The sequence below is a fragment of the Dendropsophus ebraccatus genome, chromosome 1, assembly GCF_027789765.1.
Source record: "Dendropsophus ebraccatus isolate aDenEbr1 chromosome 1, aDenEbr1.pat, whole genome shotgun sequence".
In the NCBI taxonomy this organism is placed as follows: Eukaryota; Metazoa; Chordata; class Amphibia; order Anura; family Hylidae; genus Dendropsophus; species Dendropsophus ebraccatus.
Window position 1 is genome coordinate 50209643 of NC_091454.1, and position 24144 is coordinate 50233786.

Here is a 24144-nt window from a genome sequence, read left to right on the forward strand (position 1 = left end):
TGATATCTGATGCAGAGGTTCTGTTTTATGATGGGCCTCATTTATCAAAACTGTGTAGAAAGAAAAACATTCTTACCCGTAGTAACCAATCAGAGCTCAACTTTCATTCCTTAAACAGCCAAGAATAATAACAATGGAAAAAAAGAGCATAACGTAATGCCAGAGCCCTATTCCCGAAACTTATCTTCTACAAAAATTGTGATTGCTGATATCTGACAAGTCTGATCTCCGACATTATAGGAAACTACTCCAAAATCAGCAAAAGTGGTCATACAAGCAGTTTCAGTTATAGTTAAAACTGAAGTGTACGGGAGGAAAATCATATCGACAAGCAGACAACTTCTGCACAAAAAGAATAAAACTTACTGCATCAACTAAACCATCCCCTACAATGGCAAACATAGGGGCTGAAGAGGAAACCCTCCCAGGTTATTTAGTGACATACCAAACAGCTCTGAAAAGAATCACAGGATGCAATCTTTGACTTTTATTTCTGGGTACAACCAGGGCATACTGAGAAATGAAGGATCCTGTTACATACTGTAAAACCAGGCTACACCAGACTAAAGTGCTGTTGCCATCAAAGTTGGGAAGGAGTACTTCAATCTTCTTTTTTACTTTTAGGTCATTTAATATGGTATGTATGCAGTACTCTACTGATACATGAACTTTGTGTTATTTGTTGTTACCTTGTGATTTTGCATACAAGATATTTAAAAAGTCCAAAAAATTATGAACTTCAAATGACATTTTATTGTTTGCATAAAATGTTGAGGGATCTAAACTCACCACTTTTAACATTTAGTATATGGTGCTTATCCAGGGACCAGCCTCCAAGGTTCGAAGGATCCAGTTCGAATCCTTGCAAGACTGCTGTTCTTTTCTCCCATAAAATAAGACCAAGGCAAGTTTCATATTCAAAGCCAACCGAGACTGAAATGAGCAGAAAGCAGAGTATTACATCTAGCCCTGAAGACAGAAACCGACTCCAATCAAGCAACTGAATTGTAAATATATCAAGACAAAAAACAATAGATATTAGTAAAAGTCACAGTCCTGTTTAATTATGTAGAATGACAGGAATGGTATGTGCCATTATATAAAGCAGAAAAGAGGATGCTGAGGCATACGCCAGAACTTAGTGAATAATCTAACAGTAGATAATATATAAATCAGAACATTTTAAATAATGGAGAACTGCCGCTTCTTTTTTTTTTTCCTTTTTACGCTTGCAGTTTAATAGTTCATCTTCTTTCAATTGCTTAGAACATTTGCAGTATTGTGATAAATGATGCTATCTTCCTTTTGTACTTTTGTATTCCACACAGAGGATGCGCTGCAGCTGAATTTCGTAAAGAACAGATCTAATGGCAATTTTGGAGGTTTTAACATCATAAATATATATCTTAATTCATTTTCCGTTCCAATTAATTTGGGAGGGAGTCATTTGGAATTGCTCTCTTCCCAAAGGTCTTAAGTGGAATCGTACAATAATAGCTTGTTAAGGTTGTCAGCTTAGAAAGTGCCATAAATGGCTCTGTTGTTTTTGTGGTTATAAAATTAGATGTGAATGAAAGACTAATAGGAAGGCTATTCATGAATAGCGAAGTTAATAAGCATTCTTGTTCGTACTTGCAAAATTTTCTGTGCTCATTTGTTCCATTTTGGGATCTGCAAAAATAACCTACCAGAAGACTTAGCTGGGTTATCCTAAGAGTCATTGTAATACTTTATCCACACGATAAAGGAAAAACTAACCAGTGGGGGGTTGGGGGTGCCAGGCTACCTAATGATCCTGAGAACAGAGGTCAGTTGTTCCTGAATGTAGGGCCAGATGATAATAGATGGCCCAGGTTGGTCTACAGATGAGAGCTGATCTCAGTGATTGCCATTCATTTACAGTACATAGGCCTGATCAGTCAAGAGGCTCGGTTGCACCAATGATCGCTGTGGCACTTTCATATATTTAGCAGTCCCCTTTGGAGATGTGTGGCCAATGGCTGACAATTTTTCGTAGCTCAGATTAGCCCAATTAGCTGATGAATAACACTAGCCCTATTACACAGAGTTATATCTTAATAGGGACCTATTAAAGTGGAAGGGTGAATGCATGGATAGTGCTCCATTCATTCTTTATAGGGCTTTCAAACATTGCAAAGCACTGAGTTGATAGTTTATCATTCATGATTGGCGAAAATGTTTTTTTTTCCAAATTTTTATTCTAGTAGTTAAAAAGAAAAATATTTCCAAAATTAACTTTCCTAGTACACATCAACCTGTATGCCAGACTGAGTCTTTCACACATTTGTCTTTACCGGTGTGTTGAGGGGTCACTGAAATTAGCCCTTACAGATAATAACAATCTCAATGGCTAGATCTAATTTAGACTTGAAAGCTTTAATTTATAAAAAAAAAACGTTAAAGTAAAATAATACCATTCCAAAAGAAAAAAAAAAGGACCTGCCAACCAATTAATCTTCATTTCTTCTTTCTTATTATAAACAATATAAGACAAAGAGCAGTATAAACTTCAACTACTTTTGCAACTTACATAAAAGGGAAAAGTAATAACATAAAACTACAAGCCAACCAATGCTGGCTAAAAGAAACTGGTACTAAGTAAACAATATCTGTGACCTATTTCAGTGAACCTGGCTTCCTCTCTGTTTTATTACAAAAAGTACCAGCAGCTGTTCCTTAGTTTCTGCCTTGGAACAAAATAGAATTATCACAAAGCATTTCATGATGCGGTTCTGAAGGTTCTGGCTATAGATTAATGCATGGTCTCTGCAGAGACAGTAGAAACTGAGTTAACCTTTTACCATATCTAAAGGCACATTTGGTCTTACAACTGAGGTTGAAGGTAAAAAATATAAAAATTCCAGTAGCAAAATGCAACTTTGTGTTCTATATATAACGAAAATCCTACTGGCTACAAAATAAATCAGACACATAGGACACATAGTGATATAGTAATATAGTGATAAATAGTTACTGGGACTACAGGAAAAAACACAAATGTTACTTTTTGCTTGTTCTCTACTTCTATAAGACTTTTGATCCACGTCAAAAGCTGCACATACCTACAGTATCCGAGAGCCCATACACTTTCTGACCATATGCATCGTTTTTATCCCACACAAATGTATAGGCTAAATTTGGTGATGCCTGGAAAGTCTTCTGGAATAGATGTCCTTCTACTGCCACCATCAAATGAACTTTAATAAGGTTAAGGGGGACAGTTGACTGAGTCATAGTGATCTTCAGCAATGACTTGTATCCTGGAGTTCGAGAACTTAGATAACACAGTCTTAGGTTGGAGCCTGGCATCTCTATCTCCTCATGGAGAACCTAAAACATGAAGAAATTTGAAATCAATTTCATAAATCAGTAAAGCGTAGCACACTCAGGATGCTTTTCTCCACTGTTTACTTCTCCTTTACTTTATTAGGTATCTAAACATAAACCCTATGATAAACTACCTTTCCCTTTAGGCTCAGTTTACAGGGGCTTTAAATTTCGACATTTATAAAATCTACTATACTCAATGACAGTCCTGTTCTTGATAATATAGGGCAATGTTCTCATCTATTACACCAGATAATAACTAATAAAGGAAATGTCTGGTGGGATATATTTTCAAAAGGGGCAGACTGGCTTGAAAAATTGCATTACTCACTTCATTTATCTCCTGCCGTTACCATTCTAACTCTCTCGCTCTCCATTTTCTTGTCCCATCTTGAAACATAGGAGCAGTTAATGGCTATGTTCACACAATGTTTTTTCTTCTCTGTCATTTTAAGTTTAAAATTACGTTGGTCATTTTGCTGTTTGGCCGCAGTGCAATGACGGCTGTTGTCACTAGTTTAGGTGGACTATTTGGCCAGTCCATCAGCCTGGTCATGGCGTGGACACCCTGTTGTGTGAATATAGCCACTTTCTGAAGCAAGCCACCAACCAAGATGAAAATTAGTTGGGACCCAGTCGATTGGTAGCGATAGGAGATCAGTGAAGTGAAAATAATGTCAACAGAATGATTTTTTTTTTTATATCCTGCACCTTATATTTTTTTTTTTATCACTTTAAAGGTTTCCCAGAAGTAATCAAAATAAGGAAAAAGATGGAATATTACATGCTTTTATGTTACCAGGGCTTACTGTTTTCAGGATTACTAATGTACAGGAAAGAAATACAGTTCCCATTATTTCACTCCACTTTCATAGGTGTCACTTCTGTATTACAAATAATGAAGATATTGCTACAATTATTAACTAACATAACAGACAACACACACTGAGACACTGCTCTGAAGCTCCCCATACACCTTATACTTTTGTCTGCCACACCTGGCGCTCATGGCAGCTTTTAGCCACAATTATAAGATGTGTGGGGCTCAACCCCCTTTGTTCTGGGAAAAATAAGTCGCAACCAGAGATCTCTGGCTGTGGGTAAACCCTCCCCATAGAGAACACAGGAACACATGACCGTGCCGAATGTTCCTATGTATGTGAAGGATAGGAACCAGACAAGAGTGATAACTGATGGTTGAGCCATCATTCCTCTGTTGGCTATGGAAGGTGTATGGCCACTTTAAGACCTAAAGAAACATATCTCCTCCAGAGGCTGGGAGAGATGTGAAAGAGCCAAGGAGGGATAGAGAGAAGATGCATGTGATGGGGAGGGAAAAAGGGGTAAATACAAGACATTTTAGCTACAGACAGTAAAGTGATCAATCTTACTGCAGTTGCACTTGCACACTATTTTAGATGGTTGGAAAAGCCCTTTAACAATCACAATATGAATTATATTCCATAAAGCAGGTTTATTAGGTCTCCTATTATACTCCACCTGAGAATGGAGCAGCATAGAGGGTGAGATGCTGAGCTTGAGGGTAAAGTATGTAGCGGGAGATTTATCAAACATGGTGTAAAGTGAAACTGGCTCAGTTGCCCCTAGCAACCAATCAGATTCCACCTTTTATTTTCCATAGAGTCTGCGAGGAATGAAAAGTGGAATCTGATTGGTTGCTAGGGGCAACTGAACCAGTTTCACTTTACACCATGCTTGGTAAATCTTCCCCATAGTCTTCATACACAAAACTTTTGTTTCCTATATCCTCTACCAATATATTACCTGTGTGGGTAGGTGATGCAGAACCCCCAGTCTTTCTCTATGACTAAAGGTGCCCAGGCACCTGCTACTTTAGTACGATGTAAAAATGTATCAAATTTTTTTTGTTTTGAAAGAAAATAGGAAATAGGAATAGGAAATTTTATATCAGTATGCTGCTAAAGATGACGGCATAAGGTGCATGGAGGCATCGATAGCTGAAGATTTTACTTATAGGTGGGGGGGCCACATTGAGTATGTACTACATTATATAGGCCCTTTACTGCCTACAACCATGTTTTACCTATTTAACCACTATCTATTACATACACATATTTGAAAGGCTGTCACAGTTCCGCTTGTTGCCAGCTTCACTAAATAACTGACTTTCCTTTAAATCTGGCTATACACATGAGATAGCTGACAGCAAAACGCTCATTTTGCCGACAGCTATTTCACCCGACTCCTGACTCTTCGGCTCAGCTAAGCGTGGATTTTTATTACAATGAAGAGAGGGAAATAAGCTGCTGCCCGACACCTCTAGCAGCAGATTATTTCCCACAGGAACAAAAAAATTGGATATGCTGACATCCACTACGCCAATCCCTTTGTTGCTCCACATCTGCAGGTTTGGACAATTTTTGTCTTATCTGTTTAGCCAGCTTAACTATTGACCATTTTCTATGATCTCTACACTAAAGAAATAGTTTAGAGGAGATGAACAGTATTTCATTATACACACTCAGGGTATGTTATGTTCACACACTGCATTAACAACGGCCGTTGTTTGACATGTTCCTACAGCCGATACTGCCATATCAGCCGCAGGAACATCATTTTATTTTATTTGGATAGTGGGCACATTTGGGTGTGGCTGCAATCCAATAAACCGTTGTAGTCCATGCAATGTACGCCCGTCAAACAGCCCAACATTGTGTGGACAGAGCGTGGACAACAGCCATTGTTCCTGCATTAGCGGCCATAAATAATTGACATTGACATTTGTGTGGCTGTAGGGGCGGCATTGCTTTGATTTCAACGCAATGCCACCCAGGATGAATAGAGCGGTCACTGTTTTCATTAAAACCAGCGGTCGTTCTTTTCTACAATAATACATTGTGTAAACATGGCCTCAATGTCACTGATTTTGACTTTTGGGTATATACATAACTAAAGATATCTTGCCCTCTAAACTGAATATTCATTAGTCCTACACATAACTCTTGCACATGTATAGCATGACGCATATTCCATAGGACATCGGTGCATCTCCATTTTCTAATAAATACAAAAATGTAACACTGCTCCCAGCTATCACATGTCCTTTATAGTATTAGTCTCTTCATATGGGGCAAAGGGCTCTTTTAGACAACCCCAACATTGGCATCCCTTGAAGTTACCCCCATGCCCATAGAAACAATATCTTTTATATACAGATTTTCTGCAGTAATCTTCAAAGCATTGATTTCCCTATGATACAAAATTGCAGACACATGTGTGCCTCTATTCATTGGTTTGTTTATTTTCACACAATAAAAACCACAATGGTAAAATTACTCTGCATCTCTAAAAAAAGTTATTATAAAGTTAGAAGATTTTGTACATCTCTTCATAATGTACCGTTTAAGATAAATGATAAACATGGATTACAAAAGAATAGATTTTTTTCTTATTATCTGTGACTTTTTGTGCTAACCCCATAGCATTTTAAGGTTTAATGTATCTTTGGGAAATGCAATTCTACAAAGATTACATTGTATTGAGAGCCACTAGCGAAACCTCACTATTTCATGTGAAATAAACAGCAATACAGTCTTGTGATCCTCTTGAAACCATGCAAGTAACTGCACTGAAATGGTAATTTGTTAAAGTCTTCTGGTGTGCATTTTCATAGCACATTGCTTCGTTTTAGGTATGTTTTTTTTTTTTTTATCAGTCGATGCATTCAGTTTAAGTACCTGTGTCTCTGGAACTATAGGGTTGCGTCTGGGTGAAGAACTGAAGAAGTTTGAAAGCGGTGAAGAGATAATGACGGGGTCCGGCCTCACAAAGCCACTTAAGTCACAACTAGGAATAGAGTTTTCTTCAGTCTTCATTGCCAAAGTGTCCATAGCGTAAAAGCTGTTCCATGGTAACCAGACAGTTTTCTCCTGGCTTATGAAGGGGGCCCGTTCAAAGTGAAGGGTCAGAGAAGCTCCACCATTGGCTATTAAATCAAACCTACAATATAACACAATGCAGGTTACATTTTTTAGCAGATGTTTGCCATTTAAAACTAAACATTACAGTCAATCGCCATTTTTTTGGCAAATGTTGAGTGTCTTTGCTCTTTTCCTGAAAAACAAGCCACATTGCTGCACATTGCAAAGCAAAATCCACTCATTTCGCTGAGTTGATTTAATATAATCTACATTTTGAATGAATTATCAGTTGTATTATTATGAAAGTAGACAAGATGACAGGCAGCCACACCTCTTCTTTGGCAGAACTCACTCACATAGCGTGTACCTCTTAATCCGACAATAATATATTGTTCAGTTTTACAAATCTACAAGCTTTTCCATCAAAATCTTCCAGGTTTTTAATATGTATTGAAATTATGGTTGCATGGGCTTATGGTTTTGGACTTTTATGGATGCAGAGTGTAGCTAAGACATGGCATGGGGAAAGTCTGTAAAAATGGTGGGCATCTAAACGCAGAAATGTTTACACCTAGGCAATAGATGAAAAAGCACATTTCTTACAACCCAACTTTTCACATGAACGTCAGGAGGCATTTCATACAACTATTTGGAGGCTTGCTATGATGTTTCAAGGGAACAAATCCCCTTACTCATGCGAACATGTGAGTCACTCTGAATGGTTTATATACACAGTGATCATCCATATCAATATTATCACTTTACAAATACCAACATACAGTATGTAAATATGCATCACATTGACTGATGAGGAGCTTGGAACTTGGACTTGTATCAGAGAATAAAATAATTTGAATTACAACTGACAGATTCCCTTTAAAAAGTCTTAAAAAATTGATGGTGAATAACTGCCAGAACAATCAGTTGATCATTCAGGCATCATAAACACATATCATTTTTGCCAGGACATCCCCAGTTTTGACGGGGAATTTTTCTGCCGAAAAAAATATATTTATTTAGTGCATAATCCTGATGATAAGGTAAATGGATGTTTCTCCTTTGTTGTCTGATCACTGGCAAACATTTTCCATTTTCAACAATATACAGTACATCTAATATAGCCCTGACTCCAAACTCCAAAATGTCTTATGGCACACTAGCTCTTTGAGGTTTTCCTTTAAATTCTTTCTAAAACCGATGCTAACTGATGCCTCCACAAAAGTACAAAAAATGTTTGGGGTAGATAGAAGTATGATAGAAGTTTATAACTGTGTGTGGTTTGGCGGTAGGCCTTTCCCAAGTCTGTCTGTCACATCCCATGCTTAACAAGCTGCCACAATCCAGATGCCTCCTGGCCTTAGCTCCCTGGTTACTACCATATAAAGTTGCAGAAATGTATGGTACTTACGTGCCATCCTGGCGTGTTATAGTATAACCATACTTTGGATATTTCACAAAAGACACATTGACTCCAACCAACGGGGTTCCATCTTCAGTCATGACTTGTCCTCTTATTAGGGAGACAAGGCTGGAAAAAAATGAAAAATTTATTAATTTTCTGTAAGGAAATATTAATGAAAAAAATAAAATAAGCAGAATATAAATGCAGTAAGACAAAAAAAAGTTCAACTTATATTTATAGGTGTTTTCACTTCTCAGGCAACTCTTAGACTGTATATATTTACCACAGAAAAGCTGCCATTTCTATGTGATAGACAATCAGAAAAATTATAGCTGATCGGTCAGCTAGCAAACAAAAGCAACAAAGCAAAAAGCTATTTCTCTAAGGACCTGTACGGTTTACATTATGTATGTATAGTTTTGAGAAGGGCTACTTTCTGTAATTCCGTTGGAGTACTGTATTTTACTTTCGTTTAATAGAAAATGGAATGTTCTATCATCTGCCTTCTCAGAGGCGGCCACTAACATACAAAAATGTGGGAAACTAGGAAAAGTATGGATTTATTTAGACACCTTTGCAAAGTTTTAAAATTTCTACTATAGATAAGAAGTTTTCTGACTTTTAGAACACATTTGCTAGCAGAAATCCTGAAAAACTTTGTTTTCTTATTTACTTTGTTGATGTTGTGATACCTTTTCTGTACTGATAAAGAGCAAGAACACCAGATAAGCTGTCTACAGATAGGTAACTCTTCTTTCTGGGAAATATTTTCAATTGATTTATACTCCCTAGTTATGCATCAAGGTGTTTTAAAGGGTTACATATCTACTTGTAGGGATGCTACCCTTCAATAGGTGGCAGTAGTGAGCATGCCCTCTTCCTCCACAGACAAGTCAGAGCCAATCACTGGCTACAGATGTGACCACAGTAGAAAAGGGGATTTTATTATTGTGTGTTACTGTTTTAGTGATTTAGAGTGGAGAATCCCTTAGATGTGGCGTCTATCCCTAGATTAAGGTCCCCACTTGCCATTAACAGGTGAATGGGCTGTTATCCATGTGAAACCAATGTTGCGCTGTGGCTTATGCTGTTTACACAACTCCCATTAAAGTCCATAGGAGTTATACAAAAAGCTTAAATCAGACAAATTCAGCTCCCAAACCACCTTTGGCTAAAGGGGACTGAGGGAACAAAATCTCTAGATGATTTTCTATAGGTGGGGCCTGCAAATATTAGAAATATGAGATATTGGCAATTCTACTTTTGGATATTGTGGCGGCCGGGACGCGCACATGGCTCCCAACAATGCCAAAACACACAGCCAGCCTGTTGGCTGCAACAATGGCATCCTTTAATCTTGCCGCAGCCGAGGCTGCACTGCCCCAACTGAGTGGCAAAACTGTCCTGCATTTTGTATCACTATTTGGCGGCTGGCACTGCCAGTCAAATTGAAATATGCGTTCTGGAGCTGGAGTCTCAGCCCTAATTACGCCTGGGGCTGGGACTCCAGGCTCCATGAGTATCCTCCCCTGCCTGTGGTTCCCTGCCTGCGATAGAGCCTCATACCCTGAGTAAATCTTGACCTAGCATTGTTCCTGATTTGTTATTCTGGTATCTTTGACTTTCTGGCTTGGACTTTTTGACTACTAGTTTTTGTGCTTCACAGACCGCTAGTTCCCGACCCCGACCTCTGAGCACAAGTATTTGTGTTTTGTCTGTCTTTTCCGCATTCATTGTCAAAACTGTACAGGCTAGGGACCATCAACCAGTTGTCCGTTGTTGCCTAGGGAAGTCGAGACAATCAGGCGAGGACAGCAGGGCGGGTGTCAGTGCTAGGGCATCACCCGTCTTGTGTTGTCCAGTTCCCTAGTCCTGACAGATATCAAAATTGTACATATAAATAAACTACAACAAATTTGCTGGCCCATCCCCAGTGGGAGGACCCCCCCCTCTATAAAGCAGCTGCATTGATTCTAATGGAGCCGCCTCACACTGGGGGCGGGCTGGCCCACCTTCAGTGCTTCATCCCGGTTGCTTGACCAGTACCATGTGCAGGAACAGGGCCACAGTTCAAAAAAAGGACTGTGGCACCGGCTTCCTGAGCCGGTGTCACTCTATTCATGTGCATCACTTAAAACGAATGTACCTGATGGTATATTTGCTTTAAGAAACAAGGTCAGTACTGTAGTCTGTTTGTACTTATTAAAACTGAATGTATTACATGAAAGCATTCAAAGAGTCTAATTGGTTATGCGTAACATAAAATTCAAACTCCTATTTTAGAGACTGCTATGGTGTTTTACAGAAAGATATGATAAATGATGCGGACATATTGGATTAAATAAAATCAACCGACGGTAACAAATCTTCCAGTCAAATTTGCATAATTCTTAGGGTCACAAGGACTATGAAGGACCCATGAGCATAGGGGTCCAGATGTATGATGGCAACCATGTCTTACAGCATGTCACATCATCACAGAACTTCCAGGCAGAGCTTGTGACAGCCATGAAATGTAACGAATTTCAAGATCACACAACCCACAGAATATTGGCTTACACAGTTCTTACAAGACTCTTTGCGTGTAACTCAGGGGACACTGACTGAGCAACTACAGATGTAGTGTTGATAAATTTGTATTGAACATTTACATTGGTACCATCAGATACACTGATGATAAACTTAGCTATACAACTATATGGGTACAGCATACAACAAACAAAGACAGTGTGGAAAACATATTGGTAAAAGTACTTCTAGCTTGGCTATTGGGTCTCTGTATACATCAATGGGAAAATGCACCTACAAATCATATATATATATATATATATATATATATATATATATCCATATATCTATCTATATATATATCACAATTGTGAAAGCTTTTTCCTGAGATAAACAATAAGCCCATTCTCCTTGGTGGCAGTGTTGCTCTTGCTATTGATTATATTGCTGCAATATAGCCTTTAGTCATTTTCTATCATTATTGTTTGAAAGCCATGAGTTTCTCTGTTTACATTTCCTATAAAAACAGGCTTTCTTTGTAATGGCTAATAAAAGGCACATAGAGGAAAGCACTGCGTCTTTCAAAGATGGCAAATTGGCAGGTAGGCCGCTCTGGAGCTGGATTTAATAGTTTAGAGGTAATTCTGTAGAAGCAGTGCTTCTTGACACACGAAGACTCCTGGACTGGCTCCCAGGCTTAAAGCAAAAGGATCAAAATGACCGGAGCCTCATGGCAGATAATGGAATCCCTGTCACCGTCTGGAAATCAATCTCACACAGTTAGTGTCTCTCCCTGTTTTACTATTACTTACTCCCTATCAATCAATACCAGAGCTGAAACGCTAGTACAATCCGAGCACGTATGTGCTAATTGTAGACATAGGGATATTTGTACAATGTGATACATATATATATATATATATATATATATATATATATATATATATATATATAAATATGGATATAGCAGTCTCCTTTCTATATGGAGGAATTCTTGTATGTAAAGTCTTTACCTTTCCTTTATTCTAAGTTCTGACATAATGTTCTGGGAACGCTATGCAGTTTTCTCTGCCGCAATGAAAACTATCAATTTATATTTCTTTCTTTAGCAACTTAAGTAGAAGTTGATGGTGGAGGAAAGTGTACTGTCAAGCTATTACCAGCTTTAACAGGTCTTAATGGTCTCTAGGGGCCTGACTGATCTCAATTGACCTTGTAGCTCAGATTGACAGTTCAAAAACCCCTGCAGGATGTCTCATAGCCACAATAAAGGCAAACCGGCTAAACCATTTGTCTCGGTAATACAGTAGAATAAACACTGTCAATGCCCTGTCTGCTCATACTGTTTAGTGCCTGCAATAAACAATACAGTGATGACTAGGAAACCCTCGGCCACACAGTGCTCTGATGGTTGATTCACCGAACAAATCTAAGAGGATAGACTCTTTTCAAAATAAGTATAGTACATGCTATGGGTACTAGGTTTTAGAGATGAGCGAACCTCGAACTCGCTTGGGGCGTGCACGGGGCGATGGAGAGGACTGTGCTTGCTTGCTCCTCGTTCCCCGCTTGCTGACGGTGCTATTACACATGTCGGCAGCGAGCGGGTAAAAGGGGGGAGGGTGCACAGGGAGCTGCGGACGATCGTTTGATCGTCTGGTCAGCCCATAGCAGATAGTAGCGGTCTACTGCCATTGCTCCTGTTCCACGGGGCACATCACTGTTATCTAGGTTGTTTGTCTTTCAACATGTTCAAAGATGACAACAGACAATGATCAGCCGACATCCTTCATGTTGGCTGATCGTTGTCTTCTATTACACCAGACAATCACCAGGCCGATATAGCCCGAATACAGACGATAATCGTTTCATGTAATAGGGCCTTTAGTCTGAACCTGAGAATTCAGCATTTGATTACCAGTGACTGAAGAGGTTGGATGCAGCCCTAGGGAGCCCTGGAAAACAGGGATACAGCCTATGGCTATGTTCACACTGCGACGAGTCCGGACGCATTTCGTACGCCGGCGTACATGTGCGGCTGAAACTACTAGGGGCGTTGGAAAAATAGACATGCGGCCGGACGCGTACGAACCGCGAACATACGCCCGTAGTACAGTTATGCTTCCCTACCTTGTTTCGAAGTGATCTGAGGCAGGTCATCTACTTGGAAATCTTTGCCCAGCCCCGTAAACCACACAGAACCTTTTGGATCGAAAAATCAAGTTCAATTTGGCTGAAATAAGTACTCCGGACGGGACCGCAAGGAAATCCACAGCCGTGAGTTTCAACATTTCCGTCCTTAAACAATGGTCTTGTTCACTTTTCACGGCGCCATATACGATCCGGCCGTAAGCTCATACGTAGTGTGCATTGTGCGGGCGTATATCGTATACTTTCCAGCGTACGCATTAACCTCAAAACTACGGGCGAATATTCGCGGTTCGCACTACATACGGAAACATACGTAGTGTGAACATAGCCTATAGCTGTATCCATGTTTTCCAGGCAGCCTTAAAGCTGTATATAACCTCTTCAGCAACACAAATGCCACATGCTCAAGTTCGGACAAACTGAAGTGTGCGTGAGCTTTGTTCATCCCTTTTAGAGGTGGGATGCTGATCCAGGGATTTATTCTGATAACCATATTTGGATTGGGGAGGGAAAATGGAGCATCTTCTGTTTTTGTCTTTCTCTGGATCAAGACAGTAGGAACATATGGTGGATTTGATGGTCATTTTCTATTTGGTTTTTAACCCTTATCAACTATGTAAGTAATGATAACTGAACATTTCAGCTCCTAATGGAATATTTCACAGTTAATAACCACCTACTGTACATGTATATCAATCAGTATATATGTTTTGTTCACAAGTCTGTTGTTGGCCAAACAACAAAAATGGTGGAAAACATGGTATATGTTTATATGTAGTATAGTGATGTGATTTCATATACGGAATTTCGATATGATGTGTGCACTGCACTATACGTACAACAAAACGAATGCTAGATACCATACTAGTTAATCAGACTCCACTATTAATATGTACAGTAATTGGACTGACAATGAGTTGTCCCCTTGTCCAGTAATGATCATGTTGACACTGTGTAGCTGGAGAAGGACTGATGGGATTTCCTAAGGGCGACCCAGAGGCAATCTCTGCAGTCACTTTGTGATGCTCAAAATAGCTGCAATGCAGAACACATATAATGTGGCTACCAATGAGTAACCAGGCTGATTTATTACCCTTGGCTTCTATATAACTGTTTTTATGTTAGATCTCTAATACTGTAAATGTAGACTAGGAATGAATTGCTGTAAGCCATAACATATTCAGCTCCCATATGGACATTGTCCAAAATACTATATATAATCATGACAAAAATTCCCTTATTAATTGCATTCTATCTCTGGTTACGCTCCTTTATGAAGTCACAGTATTTCCTTCTATTTAACTAGTTCATATAAAACTACAACACATAAATACATGGTACCTACATTATTATCTATACTTAAATGCAGTAGAAAAAAACTCAGAAACCTTTGCATATAAGGCAACTGCAATCGTGAGGGTTAATTGTTTTTAAGGTGGATACCACAGCTGCTAAAGGATTCTACTTTTAACTTCATATGATCCTCTAAATCTGTATTAATCTTTCTATTTTGTACCTGCTGTTGAAAGGATTTTCTCCCGGAATGATGTGCGTGCTGTCTTTTCCTACCAGAAGTTTGATTCGATCATAAAAAGACTTTACTGCTGGTGAGCCTGACTGGCTTTGCTGGATGATATCAAGAGGGTCACGTGATCCACGGCAAAGTAAACTCGACTGGCATGTTGTTTGCAGACAACAGTCTGGGTCCAGGCAGTCCACAAGCCCATCTGAAAGAAAGTAATAGCAGTGAGTGAAGACCAGCAACGTGGACATACATAACAGTAAGTGACAGCACTATAGAGCAGAATACAAGAAGATGTCTCTTCAATATCACCATTTCTAGCTTCCTAGCACCTTCAGCGGACAGCAATCTAAAGTCCTATAAATGCAACAAATAGTTCTATAATCCAATGTTTAATTGGTAATAATGGTTCTTTTAGGTGAAGTGCAGCACAGCACATCCGTTTTTTCATTGACTTCCACTATAAAAGGATTAAAACGCATCCGGGTTTTTTTTAACATACACAAAAATAAGGTTGTTACAGTACGTTTTTATGTATGTTTTGTGTACGTTTTGATCCATTTTTTTGTTGTTTTTTTTTAATGGAAAAATTGATCAATATGGGTATTGGCAGGAGCTTTCTGTCTTAGCCTGGGTTCACACTGGCTTTTTGCAATCTGTTTTTTGCCATCTGTTTTTGCAAAAAAAAAAACGGATGACAAAAACAGATTGCAAAATGCCTTGCTGTCGTGAGCCGGGAACCTCACATGCAGCCGCGACGCCGAGCAGGTAATGTTTGCTCTCGGCGGCGAGCTGCGGGCAGCTGGGGGTTAACCCACATACTGACAACGGGATGTCAATCCCAATGCGAGTATGTGTTCTCATAGGGATAAATGGCACTGGATCCGCAGCGGATTCCATTGGAATTCGCAGCGTGAAATCGGCTGTGGATCCGTTACATGTGAAGGCACCCTTAAGCAGTTTGAGCTCACATGAATTCTATGGAGTACATTTTGGGTCTAACTGGCCACTTGGTGCCAAAATATCTGCTGCAATCTACCTCTAAAGCTGGCCATACACATACGATCAACCCCTAGCCTATTGCTATTCTACAAACTTTATCCTAAGTGAAGCTGGTATGAGACACATCACTTTTTTTGCTCCTCTTAAAGGAAAAGTCCGGCAAAATTTTTTATTACAGTATTGTAGTGCCCCCCAAAAGTTAATCCAAGATCTGTCCTGGGGTCCGTTGAGCAGGTGATGCAGTTATTATCCTTATAAAACAAATTTTAAACTTGAAGCCCTGTGTCAAACGGGAGTATCTGTGCCCTAACTTTGCACCACCCCTCTATCCCTCCTCCCCACCCTCTTCATCATTAGGAATGCTACTGAAACATTTTCTCCATGCTCCATTGCACAGGTCCTTAACGATCCAGCCCATCTGCCTGGAGCTTTCCTAATGATGAGGAGGGTGGGGAGGAGGGACAGAGGGGTGGTGCTATACATAAATGGAAAAATAAAGTGCTTTTTTCCCTGCACTTACTACTGCATCAAGTCTTCACTTCCTGGATAAAATAGAGATGTCACGACCCGACTCCCTGAGCTGTGTGGGCTGTGGCTGCTAGAGAGGATGATGGCAGGGGGACACTGAGGGACACATGGCACTGGAGGGACACTTAGCATCCCCCTGCCATCATCCTCTCCAGCAGCCACAGCCCGCACAGATCTGGGAGTCGGGTCGTGACATCACCATTTTATCCAGGAAGTGAAGCCTTGATGAAGTAGTAAGTGCAGGAAAAAAAATGCACTTTATAAGCATTTCCCATAATAAGTATTTATTGGGGATTTGTATAATTTTTGTGGGGCAATGCAATATTTTAATAAAAATTTTTTGCTGGACTTCTCCTTTAATGGGGAAACATTCCCCCGTCAGTCCTAAGCAATCCTAGCTGTAAATACAGCCACCCCAGACCAAGCTTTGTGAGAACACTCGCCCTCTGTAAAGCCTAATATTCTGTAACAGGATGCAGCAGCTTTTAAGAATGGCGACAAAACCTTCCAATTGCTTCTCATTCTTCTGGGCAGTGGTAAAGACTATCCAACATTGTGTCCTGATTCTCACAGCTCATCTGTCACTACAGGTTGTTCATTCAAGCACGTGCTTTTACAGGACAAGCCTGTATGCTCCGATGTGTGAAAAGAAGGAAAGATTTTTTTTTTTGTAAGTAATCTTTTAAATGTGAAATCAATACCACCACAATAACGTTACCATGTCTGGCAAATTAGCTTCTTCTTAAGGTAATTAAATATATAAGTGATTCCTTTAAGCTATTTGCATATGATTGAAACAGAATGACACAGATAAATTGGGTCCATTGCTAAGAATGCTACTGACATCCAATCCGCTAGATTTTATCGCACAAGGCTAATGCAGCTTTTCCACAAGACTCTGCACTCTGGGATTTCATACCAGCAAGCTATCTCTTCATAGGACACAATGTAGCAAGGAATCATGCACAGCAGTTATGGATCCTGACAACTTTCAGCCAGAATTGCAGTGCTATCGAGTAGCTCTATTTACAAGACTCTATAAATACTTATTATATCTAATGTTTATCTATCTATCTATCTAGAGTGAGAGCTGTTCTTCCAAAGAATGGTTCACACATCTTAATGACTAGGCTCGGCTCCATATAGTGTCATTGTCTTCTTTTTAAAACACATATATGTTTCATTACACTTTTTATGTCTATTCATATGTGTGAACCTATTATTTCCACATGACCTCATAACAGCAGCATGATAATAGGCTTCTACAGGCAAGCACTTTTGGAAGACAGTGAACTTTAAATTGGCACACCAATCTCCCAGTGGCCTGTCAGTCAGGAGAATCACATCATTGTGCCAGTGAGCCCCTTTGGATATAGTCTGACATTGCAATCTCCACTAAATTACCCTGTCACTGCCAATCTTACAGTTATCTTGCAAACAATCAAGTAGGCAATCAAACTGCTCAGAATTGCCAGTTCAGGACCTGGGAGGTTAGTACGTCTCCATTCAATACCAGTAAAAAAGAATATCATTCTTTTGACATTGGATGAGAGACTTATATATTTATTTCCCATTTCCTTTAAAGCAAAGGGCAGCACTCTATAACATCTGAATATACCCTTCAAGACCACAGAGACTTTGTTCTCCCGATGTCACAGAACATTACATATATAACATATATATCACAGGCAATTCATAGAGTGTGAATGGAATATTGGGAGCTTGTCACCACTCATTACAAATATATAACACAGTGGCTATCCAAGGCATGGTTCACTGACATTAATGGCATTCTCCAGTTCCCAAATGATCTTCAGGTAGATAAATCATTTTTTATTCACACATTAAAGTAGCTTTAAGGATGAGAAGAGCTTCAGACAATAGTAAACAATATTCTCATACCCTCTTTCCATTCACTTGCACTTAATGGAAAGTCTCAGTTTTCCACTAAACTCCTGTATCACAGGTAACAGCTTGCATCATCTATGTCCTAGTTCCTCCAAAGTAACCACTTATTGGACAGAGGAAAGCAGGTAGGACAAAGCAAAAGATGGACAGGCATTCAAAAAAACAAGGAAGAAGCTAAACGTTGCTCAGGCATACTACCATACAAAAAACAGACGCACTATAGTGTAGTTTCTTCAGTGGATCAAGAGACAGGTGTCGTTCATTAAATGGAAACTAACCTGTTAAGGTTGTGCTGAACTAGGCACAACTCTATGAAACGTTTGTATTGAGCAGACGTGTGGTTGTGATCTCGCACAACCTTTCAGCCTTGGCAGAGGAATAGGGACTCTTGTTGCTAACAAAAGCACTTTATTGCACACTCCGATAATATGTAAAGTAGAAAAGAGCGACGCGTTTCAACGCCAATCTGGCATCTTTATCAAGCTCATTTGCTGAGTCTTAAAGGGGTGGTCCAAAATTATAAATGTACCTAAATATGGTATAAATGGATGCTCCCCAGATGATGCCGCCATATTTTACAAGTAGCTGATCGTTATAAAAACCAAATCATTGCTTCAACATCGTTAAATGATCGATTGGGGAATTATCGCTCCGTGTAAAAGCAGTATTACACTCTCTTGCTGAGCACTCCATCTAGCAGATCTACCCCTCCGCACCACTGCACCCAGCAATCCCTCTGGAATAGTAGCGGGACGTAACTCCTAGAGGTGCCACTAGCTGTACTGGTCTTTGTCTTTTTCGTTTAAAATATGTGTCTTTGGATCTGAAGCCAAAGCCAGATTGCACAACTTTCATTAAAGAGAATGGAACATGTGTGCCTACCATGTACTCATTCAGTTCTATTGTAGTGCACCTGCTCACTGGCTGTGTCATTGGAGGCCAGTGACATTTCTGGGTTTTATATAAAATTTTAATCTTTCCTGTGGATATGTCAGACATTAGTTATGTGCCATCTAGACCTGACCCCATTGCACAAGCCACGAATAATTGTTTATAGAGTCATTACATCTATGGCAGCTATCCCTGATTTCTGGATTTTATGTTCTACAGTATCTTCCTATCAATTCTCTAAAGTCATACATTGGGTTAACTTGTTCCACTGAGGACAGCAAAGTATTATTTTCTAATTTTTCTTGTTATTTAAAGAGCGATGAACTATAATTTTAGCAAGCCACATGTAACTTGCAAAATATTCTCATGAAGTGCTGTTCAGCTTTTTTTTTAAACGCAAAATAATTCATGATATTCGTTGGTCAATGAAAAACAACATAAAGAATCTTATGATAATTATAGCTTTTACTGGAATCCACTAAGATTTTGGTTGGTTATACAATTAAACTAAAACACGAAATCAAGAGAAATTCAGCAAGGGGTAATTTAAAAATGTGCATAACAATCTTCCTATTTCCATACGCATGAAGGAAATAAATAGATTTGACTGGAATAAGGATTGTACTGGGTAAATGTGGATAATTTACATAGTGAGTGGATTCATGCTACACTAAGAACATCTGTTCGCGAAGGCTAAGTTATCTATATAACTTTATGTGATAATAGTCAATAAATAGAGGGCTTTGGTTTATATAATAAGTGAATTACAGTCCAGGACACCTGTAATAAAGAGCTGGACAAACATAGGCTGCGTAGTTTTCTGGGCCATTTTCTAATTATTCTTTGTTCCTAAGAGAGAGAGAGGAAGCTAAAACAAGTCTGTGTATCATAAGGATGAAGTGTAATGCATAGCACACAGAAAACTCTGAGGCCAATATATGTCTAACGTGTCAAAAATTATGGAATCATTGAAATAGATGATCACCCAGCTTCTTTACACCATAACAAACACACAAATCCCAGAAATGACATTAAAGGGTTTTGTTGGGCAATATATTTTTATTTTTAAGCTAGGCTGGGCTAATAAAATAAAATAAACAATGTACGTATCTGTCCGGTTCCACAATTTAGTGGATTTTCCTCAAACAATAGTGTGTCTCCTGCTCAGCAAAAGATGGGCTGTGGGAAGAGCTAAGGGGCAGGAGTCTTCTGCTCTTGAGCGGAAAACCCAGTTCAAAGTGGGGACTCCCATTAGTGCTATGCACTGCTGTTTACTGTATGGCCCAAGGAGGTAGGTGGTGATGCTATGCATTGCAACTAAATTCCTCCGTGGAGTGTAGAACCCATAAGTTTGATACAAGTTTAGTAGCAGATTTTCTACCCATCAAAATAGCCTAAAGGCGTTTCATAATCCTTTCCCCTGTTTTCGTTGACATCTTTCATTGGGGCCATGTTTCTTTCAATTAGCCAAGTCATAAATCTGGGTAGGGTCTGTAAGCACTATCCTTTTTTTGTAGTAACTAGTCATGATAGAAGTTTCCAAATTGAAGTTCAAGTGGTTACTAGGATAGCCCCCCCCCCCCTAATAAAAAAAAATGTCATAGGAAGTTCTGGTTCCTAACAAGTTGCAAGCTATTTCCATTGGCTGTAAACATAAAATCACTATGCAGAGATCTAGTTGTGGGGAGAATAACTGATCATATGTGTCCGCTAACGCTCATAGCTCGATAGGTAGATGTGCATAGTGATTCACACTTTGAACACCAGGTGGCACTATACTATGTATCTTAAAGTGACTGTACCACCAGGCCCAGGAGAGCTGACCATACAATGCGAGCACCCCCATAATTCTCTGCTATTAAATGTGGATGCGCAGCAGCTGTACACATGAACAGTGAAGACTTATCCTGCTCCATGTGCCCTCAGGAATGGTTATAAATTAATACTAAGCCATGTCTGTGAGCGGGCAAAGGACTGGGACCTTTGGTGTTTGGTTTCTCTTTTTTGGATAAAAGACCAAATATCAGCACAGAGGGAGCATGGGCCACAGTTTGACTGGAAGGGAGACAACTAGTGACTATATGTATAATGTTGATTTAAACATAGAAAACTAAAAAAAAAAAAAAAAAAAAAAAAAAACTAAAAAAAAAAACTACTTGCAACTATATACAGTGAGTCCAAGAAGTATTTGATCCCTTGCTGATTTTCTTTGTTTGCCCACTAATAAAGACATGATCATTCTATACTTTTAATGGTAGATGTATTCTTACATGGGGAGACAGAATATTAAAAAGAAAATCCAGAAAATAAATCTAAGGAATATATATTAATTGATTTGTATTTCATGGAGTGAAATAAGTATTTGATCCCTTAGTATTCATTAGCAGTTCTGGCTTTTACAGACCAGTTAGACACTCCCAATCAACTTGTTACCTGACCTGAAGCCACCTGTTCTCACTAATCACTTGTGTGAAAAACAACTGTCCACAGAATCAGACAGATCACACAGATTTCAAGTCTCCAACATGGGTAAAACCAAAGAGCTGTCACAGGACCTCAGAGTCAGAATTGTTGACCTTCACAAAGCTGGAATGGGCTACAAAAAGATTAGTAAGGTGTTGGATGTGAAAGTAACAACTATTGGTGCAATTATCAGAAAGTTTAAAGAGTATAACATGACAATCAACAGACCTCGGCCCGGTGCTCCAAAGAAGATTTCGCCTGGTGGGGTGGCAATGATGCTGAGAACAGTCAGAAATCGTCCTGCAACCACTCTGCAGGAGTTAGCAAATGACCTGAAGGCAGCTGGGACCACAGTTTGCAAGGAAACAATTGGCAACACTTTGCGCAACAATGGATTCACATCCTGCAGTGCCCGAAAGGTACCCCTGCTGAAGAGAGCACATGTGGAGGCGCGTCTCAAGTATGCCAATGATCATTTGAAAGATAAACCAAGTTATTGGGAGAAGGTTTTGTGGTCAGATGAGACCAAAATTGAACTTTTTGGCCTCAACTCCACCCGCCATGTGTGGAGGAAGAAAAATGCTGCCTATGACCCCAAGAACACTGTGCCCACCGTCAAGCATGGAGGTGGAAGCATAATGTTTTGGGGGTGTTTCTCTGCCAAGGGTACAGGGCTACTTTACCGCATCACTGGGAAGATGGATGGAGCCATGTACCGCACAATCCTGAGGGACAACCTTCTCCCCTCTGCCAGGGTTCTGAAAATGGGCCGTGGTTGGGTCTTCCAACATGATAACGACCCTAAACATACAGCAAAGGCAACAAAGGATTGGCTCAAGAAAAATCACATTAAGGTCATGGAGTGGCCCAGCCAGTCGTCAGACCTCAATCCGATCGAAAATCTATGGAGGGAGCTAAAAGGTCAGAGTTGCCAAGCGACAGCCCACCAACCTTCATGATTTAGAGAGAATCTGCAAAGAAGAGTGGGCCAAAATTCCCCCTGGTGTGTGCGCTAAACTTGTGGTTAACTACAACAAACGTCTCACCGCTGTGCTTGCAAACAAAGGCTTTGCCACTAAGTATTGAGTGTGTTTGGCAAGAGGGATCAAATACTTATTTTCCTCATTGAAATACAAATTAATTAAAATATATTCTTTAAAATTATATTCTGGATTTTTTTCTTGATATTCTGTCTCTCCATGTTAGAATATATCTACCATTAAAAGTGCTGAAGAATAGTGTCTTTATTAGTGGCCAAACAAAGAAAATCAGTAAGGGATCAAATACTTCTTGGACTCACTGTATATATATATATATATATATATATATATAGAGAGAGAGAGAGAGAGAGAAAGTAAGTATATTGCAAAACTGCTTGTGATCACATCCCCTGTTGATTTCTTTAAAGGAGACCTGTCCCCCTGGCTGCCAGGGTGAAGGCCGCCCAACCCCGTCCCGCTGGAGCCCCTTATACTTACCCTTTCACGAAGTCCCAGACCCCATCCCGCTGCCGTGAAATCCCAGTTGGAAGCCGCGCGCGGTCACCAGAGATGACGCCCATAGAGAATGACTGCCTCAGGGGATTTCTCAGCGCCGGGACGGGGTCCGGGACTGGGACTTCATGAAAGGGGTGAGTATAAGGGGCTCCAGGGGGGGTCAGACTGCCTGCACCCCGTCAGCCGGGGTGACAGGTTTCCTTTAAAAAAAAAAAAAGAAATTGCAAGAGTGCCCCTTAAATTTCAGTTAGCTGTACATATCAAGTAATGATAATAAGCAGTGCATAGGAGGAGTCTTTCCGATGGTCATGTAATAAATATACTAATTGATCATAAAGAGGCACTGTAGGTTTTGAAGGAGATTATGTGTGCGTGTATGGGAATATCAAAGGATTAGGGCCGAGCTCTATGGCAGGGACGGCCTTGTACATCACTATTAGTATTTTGAAATACTTCTGCCTGGAAAATAAAAGCCATTAAAGTTAGAGGCAGAAGAGACAGTGAAGATACAAGGAGTGAAATAGGTTAACAGGCAGAGGAGTTAGGATACATTGTAGGAGTACAAGAGCATTAGAAACCACAGGGAAGGATGCTGAAGTAGTCTAGGAGGAAGATGATGAGGTCATGTACTAGCAGTTATGTTGACTTGATGTTGAGAGAAACCAGATTGGAGGCCTGTTTCTGAGGGCTAGTGCAGGTTTGCAGGTAATGGCAAATTAACTGTTTAGGATCATATTGCTTTCAGAGCCAGTTCAGGGTATTCCACTATAGGGGATTTGAACATCCATGAGGTTAACTATACCAGTGATAGATAACATGATTTGCTGGAATTGAATTATTGCGCTATAACACATCATTTTATTTAAAGACTAGTGTTGCCAAGTTCTATTTAATTCTTATAGATTTTGTTGCTGCTATTGTGAAGTGTAGAGTGTAGACTGGGTATAAATGTCGGTTTACACATTCCTTTTGTAATATAAGATTAACAGTGCTGAGGATTTCTATTATTCACTGAAAACACGA

General features: G+C 39.7%; 1 protein-coding gene across 1 annotated transcript in view; it reads right to left on the reverse strand.

The window, feature by feature from the left end:
- TENM2 (teneurin transmembrane protein 2) overlaps positions 1 to 24144 on the reverse strand; it is a 750809-nt gene that overhangs the window by 60795 nt on the left and 665870 nt on the right. The window contains exons 15-19 of the mRNA XM_069970729.1: positions 14828 to 15038; positions 8659 to 8778; positions 7068 to 7329; positions 3084 to 3351; positions 790 to 933 (exon numbers count right to left, since the gene is read on the reverse strand). Of these exons, the coding sequence (XP_069826830.1) occupies positions 790 to 933; positions 3084 to 3351; positions 7068 to 7329; positions 8659 to 8778; positions 14828 to 15038 (1005 nt within the window). The remainder of the gene's footprint in view (positions 1 to 789; positions 934 to 3083; positions 3352 to 7067; positions 7330 to 8658; positions 8779 to 14827; positions 15039 to 24144) is intronic.